Genomic DNA, 10,133 nt, shown 5'->3' with positions numbered 1-10,133 from the left:
TACTGAACAAAAATATAAATGCAACATGCAACAATTTCAATGATTTTACTGAGTTACAGTTCATATAAGGAAATCAGTCAATGTAAATAAATTCATTGGGCCTTATTCTATGGATTTCACATGACTGGGGCAAGTGTGCAGCCAATCAGAATGAGTTTTTTCGCCCACAAATAGGCTTTATTACAGACAGAAATACTTCTCATATTCATCAGCTGTCCGGGGTGGCTGGTCTCAAACCCATGAATGCACCTTATCAACATTTCTGGGATCTTTTATTTCATCTCATGAACCCAACACTTTACAAGTTGCGTTTATATTTTTGTTCAGTGTATGATCAGCTGCTTTTACACAGCCATCCTGAGAACCCAATTCTGTCCACACTCGCATGTCAGATTTGCGCATTCACTCAGCTGTGTCCTCTGAAATAGCACACAGATGCAATACTAATTTCCTGCCATTGTTAATCTTATCAGGATTGAGAACCACATATGAAAGTGGAATAAAATCGGAACTCAAAAGATCTGAATCTGTGTTTTTTCTATTTAAACATTTTGGGGAACACTCATAGGTGTCAGACCTTTCAATACATCGGAATTGGGCTGCCGCAGTGTTGTACGAACACGTGTACCCAATTAAAAGTAATTTGATCAGGAGTCATAATGAAATATGAAAATGAGTATGTTTGCTGTAAGATGATATGCATAACCAACTAATTAAAAAAACAATGATTGTGATAAGTATTAGCGTGATGTATATATAATATCTTACCAATATAGTGGTGACTGATAACACCGGGGGCCCTGGAATGACAAAAACAAAACATGAGAATCTCCGCACACTGCTCTTCAGCGTGTCTGGGTAAATATGAGAGAATGCCAAGAATGTGCAATCATCAAGGTAAAGGATGGCTATTTGAAGAATCTCAAATATAACATTATTTTTGATTTCTTTAATTAACACTTTTTTGGTTACTACATGATTCCATATGTCATTTCATAGTTTTGATGTCTTCACTATTATTCTACAATGAAAAACCCTTGAATGTGTAGGTGTGTCCACACTTTTGACTGGTACTGTACATGCATGTACATGAAATGAGTTGCAAAATGAATATGAAAGATAATCAAGACGTTGACAAGGTTAATAATAATGATTTTTAATTCAAATAATAATTGTGTCCTTCAAAATTTGCTTTCGCCAAAGATTCAGCAATTACAGCCTTTCAGACCTTTGGCATTCTAGTTGTCAATTTGTTGAGGTAATCTGAAGAGATTTCAACCGATGCTTGTTGGATTGGCTTGATGGGCACTTCTTACGTACCATACGGTCAAGCTGCTCCCACAACAGCTCAATAGGGTTGAGATACAGTGACTGTACTGGCCCTCCATTATAGACAGAATACCAGCTGACTAAATAGTTCTTGCATAGTTTGGAGCTGTGCTTTGGGTCATTGTCCTGTTGTAGGAGGAAACAATTAAGCACCGTCCACAGGGCGTTGCAAGATGGAGCGATAGCTTTCCTTCTTCAAGATCCCTTTTACCCTGTACAAATCTCCCACTTTACCACCACCAACGCGCCCCCACACCATCACATTGCCTCCACCATGCTTGACAGATGGCTTTAAGCATGCCTCCAGCATCTTTTCATTTTTTCTGTCTCACAAATATTCTTCTTTGTGATCTCAACACCTCAAACTTAGATTTGTCTGTCCATAACACTTTTTTCCAATCTTCCTCTGTCTAGTGTCTGTGTTCTTTCGCCCATCTTAATCTTTTCTTTTTATTGGCCAGTCTGAGATATGGCTTTTTCTTTGCAACTCTGCCTAGAAGGCCAGCATCCCAGAGAATCCTCTTCACTGTTGACATTGAGACTGGTGTTTTGCGGGTAATATTTAATGCCAGTTGAGTTTTTGTGAGGTGTCTGTTTCTCAAACTAGACACTCTAATGTACTTGTCATCTTGCTCAGTTGTGCACTGGGGCCTCCCACTCCTCTTTCTATTCTGGTTAGAGACAGTTTGTGCTGTTCTGTGAAGGGAGTAGTACACAGCGTTGTACGAGATCCTCAGTTTCTTGACAATTTTCACTTGGAATAGCGTTCATTTCTCAGAACAAAAATAGATGGATGAGTTTCAGAAGACAGTTCTTTGTTTCTGGCCATTTTGAGCCTGTAATCGAACCCACAAATGCTGATGCGCCAGATACTCAACTAGTCTAAAGAAGGACAGTTTTATTGTTTCTTTAATTAGCACAACAGTTTGCAGCTGTGCTAACAATTGCAAAAGTGTTTTCTAATGATCAATTAACCTTTCAAAATGATAAACTTGGGTTAGCTAACACAACGTGCCATTGGAACACAGGAGTGATGGATGCTGATAATGGGCCTCTGTACGCCTATGTAGATATTCCATTAAAATAAAGATTTTTTAAAATCAGCCTTTTTCAGCTACAATAGTCATTTACAACATTAACAATGTCGACACTATATTTCTGATCAATTTGATGTGATTTCAATGGACAAAAAAAGGCTTTTCTTTTAAAAACAAGGACTTTTCTAAGTGATCCCAAACTTTTAACGATAGTATTAAAATAAATTCAGCAAAAAAAGAAGCGTCCTCTCACTGTCAACAGACTACTTTCTCTTCCATTTTGGGGGCAATGCAGGGGGACAGTAATGGGGTACCACAGGGCTGTGTTTCATACCCCCTGTGGTGAGACTAAAGTGGGGTCCTACCCACCCTGCTCTGCCCTAAATACATGTTCTGGCACCAAATCCCCCCCTCTTCCAACCACTCCACCAGAAAAGGGGAAGTCACCCTTTCCAATCCCCCTCCCTCTTTTAGACATTATGCATGGCATTCAAACTTGTTTTCCTTGCCGTCGATTGACTGTGACCAATGCCATTTCAGCGTGTCCACTTCAGGACCTAACAAGCCCTGCCAAAGTTGGAGGCGGGGAAGCGGAGGTGCCGGCACAGTCGGGGTACTCCCTTGGTATCACATGGTGTCAGTGACACACTGACACACATCAACAGTAATTTGTAAAAAAGACCACTGGCATCGACCTACAAGCCCACGGAGATGCCGGTCATTTCGCGGGCTTGCCCCGAGCCATTGACTTCAAGCTCAATTGATTTATTATACTCTTTTGTTGGCCGTGGCAGGCATCCTCTCAGATGACTTGTGAGAAATGGTCGGCTGCCAGATCTGATGCGGCCCTGGCGCTTTGAACGCGGTTCCAGCCGTCCAGCCTTGGTCAATAGGAAGAGTCAGATGTCGAGACACTAACCATTTTGGGGTGCCTTCCCACAGGCTAAAACATGCTGGGATGCTGGAGGACTTTCAAAGGCTGGTTCTATTAAAGCTGCACTGCTCTAGAAGAGACTATTGCCTGTCACAGCAGTATGTTTTCTAAATGTATTCACTTCATTCAACATTTTCCCCCCAAATTCCTATAAATAACCTAAGATGGTTCAGAGGCGTCTTGACTACTTAGAAAACCACTAGGGGTCACTATAGTAAAATGGTTAACAAGTACCCTGCACAGTAGCAGGGAAAGGGGGATACCTAGGCAGTTGTACAACTGAATAATATAATAATATATAATATATAATATAATAATAAATGTCTTCCACATTTAACACAACCCCTCTGAATCAGAGGAAGTGATTCTGGGAGATTTTGTTTTTAATAAGGGACTCATTGACTAGAAATTACATAGTAAATGTACATCTTGGGACACTCAAATTAGTATGATATGTTAAAGGCTATTTAGCAACTTTTCCACTACTTAGCATGTCAGCCAACCCTTCCCCTAACTCTTTAACCTAATTCCTAAACTTAACACTAACCTGGCTAACATTAGTAAGTTAACCACCAAGCTAACATTAGCCACAAATGAGAATTTGTGACATATCATTTGTGTTACAAATTCATAACAAATTGCCCCCAAACACAGATATAGGATCAAACGATAGGATTGTTACCAATACCTGACCCTGTATTTATGGCTATAGTAGCAGATTTACTGAGAATACCTGTTCCTAGGAACACCTGCTCCTTCCATGACAGACTGACCAGGTGAAAGCTATGATCCCTTATTGATGTCATTTACTAAAACACTTCAATCAGTGTAGATGAAGGGGAGGATTTTTAAGCATTGAGACCTGGAATGTGTGCCATTCAGAGGGTGAATGGGCAAGACAAAATATTTAAGTGCCTTTTAACGGGGTATGGTAGTAGGTGCCAGGCGCACCGGTTTGAGTATGTCAAGAACTGCAACGCTTCTGGGTTTTTCACACTCAACAGTTTCCCGTTAAAAGGCACTTAAGGACATCCAGCCAACTAGACAGATGTGGGAAGCAATGGAGTCAACATGGGCCAGCAGCCCTGTGGAACGCTTTTGACACCTTGTACTCCAGGCCCTGATGAATTGAGGCTGTTCTGAGGGCAAATGGGGGAGCAACTCAATATTAGGAAGGTGCTCCTAATGTTTCGTACACTCAGTGTATACCATGTGATATATTTATATTTACCTGCAGTGCAAACAACAGATAGCAGTGCCACCACACACACAACCGATCCAATAAACGCTTTCATGTCGTCACCTTCTGAACCTGAGAATTAAAAGGTGAAAGCATTTCAGTGACAAAGTTCAAATGTATAATAGATTTTTACATAATGTATTTTGTTGATTAGAAGCTCATTCATTTCAGTTTGTATCAACAGATATGAGTGGTTAAGTGTGCCTGGAATTCTAAATAAATCCCTGACAGTGTCACCAGCAAAGCACCCCCACACCATCACATCTCCTCCTCCATGCCTCACGGTGGGAAGAACACATGCGGAGGTCATCCTTTCACCTACTCTGCGTCTCACAAAGACATAAATCTCACATTTGGACTAAGACGAAAGGACAGATTTCTACTGGTCCAATGTCAATTGCTTGCATTTCTTGGCCCAAGCAAGTCTCTTTTTATTATTGGTGTTCTTTAGTAGTTGTTTCTTTGCTGCAATTGGACCATGAAGGCCTGATTCACGCAGTCTCCTCTGAACAGTTGATGTTGAGATGTGTCTGTTACTTGAACTCTGTGAAGCATTTATTTGGGCTGCAATCTGAGGTGCAGTTAACTCTAATGAACTTATCCTCTGCAGCAGAGGTAACTCTGGGTCTTCCTTTCCTGTGGCGGCCTCATGAGACCCAGTTTCATCATAGAGCTTGGTGGTTTTTGCGACTGCACTTGAAGAAACTTTAAAAGTTCTTGACATTTTCCGTATTAACTGACCTTCATGTCTTAAAAAGTAATGTTGGACTGTTGTTTTGCTTTGCTTATTTGAGCTGTTCTTGCCAAAATATGGACTTGGTCTTTTACCAAATAGGGCTTCTGTATACCACCCTATCTTGTCACAACACAACTGATTGGCTCAAACGCAATAAGGAAGAAATTCCACAAATTAACATTTAACAAGGCACTCCTGTTAATTGAAATGCATTCCAGGTGACTACCTCATGAAGCTGGATGAGAGAATGCCAAGAGTGTGCAAAACTGTCAAGGCAAAGGGTGGCTACTTTAAAATAAGTTTTCATTTGTTTAAAACTTTTTTGGTTACTACATGATTCCATATGTGTTATGTTATAGTGTTGATGCTTCACTATTATTCTACAATGTATAAAATAGTAAAAGAATACAAATAAAAGCCCTTGAATGAGTCGGTGTCCAGACTTTTGACTGATATGTATATATATTTATTTTATAGTTGTAGTTACAACACATGGTTTGGTCTATCTGGTTCAAATTCAACTTTATTTCTAATAAAAACATAGGATGTTCTACATCATAATTTCACAATAAGTTATAGTTATAATGCAAAGGAAATGTAATAGACCATGCCTCATCTCACGGCACATAAACTTCAACAATAAGGCACGAGGAGGTGTAGTACATGGCCAATATACCACAGCTAAGGGCTGAGAGCTAAGGGCACTAGAGCAGTAAAACATACTAATAATAATGTTTTGTCATCCCCATGATATACGGTCGGATATACCACGGCTGTCAGCCAATCAGCATTCAGTGCTCGAACCACCAAGTTTCTAATTATTAGTAGATGACACATGGAAGAGAAAGCTTCTAAATGTTTTTTTTAGGAAGTACAACAGCAATAAGATGCTGTCATTCAAAATTCACTGTAAAAGTAAATAGTAAATAGTACTGTCTCAATAAACTAGGAAAAAGTCCAACAAGGATTTCTTACCTTAGATGTTCCGTCCTACGTGGTAGAGGAGTGGAAGGATGGAAACGAAGTAGTGAATGAAGAGGGCCGGTTGGGAGCAGTTTAAGGAGGGGGGAGCAGATATCACACAACCCACATTTATAAAGGGGTTGGATATGGAAGGACGACAGCGAGTTGCATCCCAATAAATCTCTGCTTTCTTCCAAAGTGTGCACTTGTTCACTTCCCTTGGTACAAATGCTAGCTTAGCAGCTTTATAGAGTGCTACACATCAAGATGACCAGGAGAGACCCCCCCAACATCTCCATATGTAAGTCAATGTGTAACAATCCAGATGAATAGGCATGTTGTCAGGTTACATAAGAGAGACCCCCCCAACATCTCCCTATTTAAGTCCATGTGTAGGGGTCTCCTGGTCTCCTGACCCCTCCTGTCTCAGCCTCCAGTATTTTTACTGCAGTAGTTTATGTGTCGGGGTCTAGGGTCAGTCTGTTATGTCTGGAGTACTTCTCCTGTCTTATCCGGTGTCCTGTGTGAATTTAAGTATGCTCTCTCTAATTCTCTCTTTCTTTCTCTTGCTCTGAGGACCTGAGCCCTAGGACCATGCCTCAGAACATTTGAACATCTTGGCCATGTTCTGTTATAATCTCTACCCGGCACAGCCAGAAGAGGACTGGCCACCCCATATAGCCTGGTTCCTCTCTAGGTTCCTTCCTAGGTTTTGGCCTTTCTAGGGAGTTTTTCCTAGCCACCGTGCTTCTACACCTGCATTGCTTGCTGTTTGGGGTTTTAGGCTGGGTTTCTGTACAGCACTTTGAGATATCAGCTGATGCAAGAAGGGCTTTATAAATAAATTTGATTTGAATGTGTAACAATCCAGATGGATAAGCATGTTGTCAGGTTACATAAGAGAGGATGCCCCCAACATCTCCCTATTTAAGTCCATGTATAACAAATCCAGTAATAACTGTACGTCTACTATCTGTAGACTCAACCCCGTCTAAGTGATCACATCAACTCAACCAAGCAGCAGGCCACTGTGACTGGTTCTCTTATTTGGAACTACAGGCTATGAGTCTTGGATTGGTGCACACTAGCAGCTTAGAATGATGCATATGAGGATGGCAAGGCTTGTTTTTGTCAGGTTACACAAGAGTCCCTCTCATCCTGCCTTGTTGGCAGCCAATGGAACAGATACTGTTCCCAGAAATCAGGGGGGGAAGAGTGGCGCAATGAGGGGCAGATTTCCGAATCCTTTGGGAATCATCAGGAGGTTGGAACCAGAGGGAAGATATGTGGTCACTGAAAACAAGTGTCCTATTCTTGAAGCTAAACCTAAAAGGAGTTATTTGCAGAAGAACAGTGCTAGAGAGGGAGAGATATCTGATTGTAGAATAATTATTTTGAGGAAGTGGTCAGAGTTAGTGCAGAATAACAGATTTTAAAAGTCTTGATGCGGTAACAAGTTGTTTTTTTTTTCTGTCCTAGAAGTTCATTGGTAAAGAGCTGAATGAAGGTTCAACCTGTTTATTTTGGTATTGGGTAGTTAGCTTGTTTGGTTAGGTCATGTTAATCCCCTTGGCAACATGCAAGAGACTTGATTTACTCCACTATTCAATAATCAGAGAAGTACTTATTAGGTACCCAAGCAGCCCGTTCAAATTAACTAAAGAGATGAACACAGGGCAATTAACTCATCTTTTTCATGGTGTATACTTTGGAAGAACGCCTGGGACTCTGGCAACAGGGTGAAGTCATAGAGGAGTTCAGTCTTACAAACTTTATTTACTTAATACCATACATCTCAATTTCTTCCAGAGAAATGCAAAAGTTGTGAGCTCGGAGTTACGGGGGGTTGGAGTTTGGTGTGAGGCATTCAAGCCCCGGTGACACCATCATTCCCTCAGTTCAGTAGTGACTCAAAAGGGCTCCAGATTGAACCATGGCCAACCGACTTGATAAATACGGTTTGAAGAGGGGAGTCGAAGTGCCCTTGGAATCCTAATGAAGCAGTCTTTTGTGAAGCCTTTCCCAGTACAAAATAAGCGGCCCTCCACCAGAGGTGTCCGTTGCCTTGGCAACGGCAGAAAAAAAAAATGTTGATGGTCGACTGTTGTCCGTTGAGTGACAGGTCAGTAGAGCGAAAGTATAAGCGAGGCTTTAACCGTCTAAACACTATACTTCTGGTGCTTTGCCATATGTAGCATGACCCGTTTCTCACCCTTTAGCAAGCAAGGCATTAGTTCCTGGATTACATTTGAAGTATTTTGAAGGCCTTCAGAGGTTTATGAGCTTTAAGCCTTAAAAAGTTGTAGTTCAGTTCAAGTGTGACGACCACTTTTTATCTTCCAAAATCTTGGGGTCGCAAATGTAATAGAAAGGATGACGTTTATTTTCTATAATATATTGGGCATGAATTGTGGACTGAGTCATTGTTCTGGAACATTTCTCCCCATCAGGGAGTGTGACGAACTACGCCAATGAGGTTGGGATAGGTGATGGTTGGTCAACACAGTCCAGCCAGGCAGTTCATAATGAGGTTGGGAGAGGTGATGATTGGTCAACACAGTCCAGGCAGGCAGTTCATAATGAGGTTGGGAGAAGTGGTGGTTGGTCAACACAGTCCAGGCAGGCAGTTCATAATGAGGTTGGGAGAGGTGATGATTGGTCAACACAGTCCAGGCAGGCAGTTCATAATGAGGTTGGGAGAAGTGGTGGTTGGTCAACACAGTCCAGGCAGGCAGTTCATAATGAGGTTGGGAGAGGTGATGATTGGTCAACACAGTCCAGGCAGGCAGTTCATAATGAGGTTGGGAGAAGTGGTGGTTGGTCAACACAGTCCAGCCAGGCAGTTCATAATGAGGTTGGGAGAAGTGGTGGTTGGTCAACACAGTCCAGGCAGGCAGTTCATAATGAGGTTGGGAGAGGTGATGGTTGGTCAACACAGTCCAGGCAGGCAGTTCATAATGAGGTTGGGAGAGGTGATGATTGGTCAACACAGTCCAGGCAGGCAGTTCATAATGAGGTTGGGAGAAGTGGTGGTTGGTCAACACAGTCCAGGCAGGCAGTTCATAATGAGGTTGGGAGAAGTGGTGGTTGGTCAACACAGTCCAGGCAGGCAGTTCATAATGAGGTTGGGAGAGGTGATGGTTGGTCAACACAGTCCAGGCAGGCAGTTCATAATGAGGTTGGGAGAGGTGATGATTGGTCAACACAGTCCAGGCAGGCAGTTCATAATGAGGTTGGGAGAAGTGGTGGTTGGTCAACACAGTCCAGGCAGGCAGTCAGTCCATCATTATGGCAGCTAGCAAAGCCACCTTGCCAACACTGAGCACTTTTACATGCCGTAATCAGCATCCACGTCTTCAGAGCCCGGGAACAGTGGGTTAAACTGCCTTGCTCAGGGGCAGAACGACAGGTTTTTACATTGTCAGCTCAGGGATTCGATCCATCAACAACACCGGTGCCCCCGCACATCGACTGTGCCGGTACCCCCTGTATATAGCCCCACTATTGTTATTTACTGCTGCTCTTTAATCATTTGTTACTTTAATTTTTCTTTCTAATTCTTAAAGCATTGTTGGGTTAAACTTCTTGGTGACGGGGGCAGTATTTTCACGTCCAGATGAAATGCATGCCCAAATTAAACTGCCTGCTACTCATCCCCAGAAGACAAGATATGGATATTATTAGTAGATATGAATAGAAAACACTGAAGTTTCTAAGACTGTTTGACTCATGTCTGTGAGTATAACAGAACTTATTTAGCAGGCGAAACCATGAGGAAAAACCATTCAGAAAACCATTTTAGATTTCTGAGGGACCTTCCTGCAGTTCCTACCGCTTCCACTGGATGTCACTAGTCTTCAGAAATTGGTTGAGGTTTTTCCTTTGTGTAATGAA

General features: G+C 42.0%; 1 protein-coding gene across 1 annotated transcript in view; it reads right to left on the bottom strand.

Annotated features, from left to right (window-relative positions):
- LOC118360445 (probable glutamate receptor) overlaps window positions 1-6,430 on the bottom strand; it is a 22,167-nt gene extending 15,737 nt beyond the window's left edge. Inside the window, exons 1-3 of the mRNA XM_052484755.1 lie at window positions 6,252-6,430; window positions 4,532-4,612; window positions 769-800 (exon numbers count right to left, since the gene is read on the bottom strand). Of these exons, the coding sequence (XP_052340715.1) occupies window positions 769-800; window positions 4,532-4,595 (96 nt within the window). The 5' untranslated portion in view covers window positions 4,596-4,612; window positions 6,252-6,430. The remainder of the gene's footprint in view (window positions 1-768; window positions 801-4,531; window positions 4,613-6,251) is intronic.
- Between the last annotated feature and the right edge of the window lie 3,703 nt (window positions 6,431-10,133).

The sequence above is a fragment of the Oncorhynchus keta genome, chromosome 28 (genome assembly GCF_023373465.1).
Source record: "Oncorhynchus keta strain PuntledgeMale-10-30-2019 chromosome 28, Oket_V2, whole genome shotgun sequence".
NCBI classification, from domain to species: Eukaryota; Metazoa; Chordata; class Actinopteri; order Salmoniformes; family Salmonidae; genus Oncorhynchus; species Oncorhynchus keta.
This window is presented reverse-complemented; position numbering and strand designations above follow the sequence as displayed.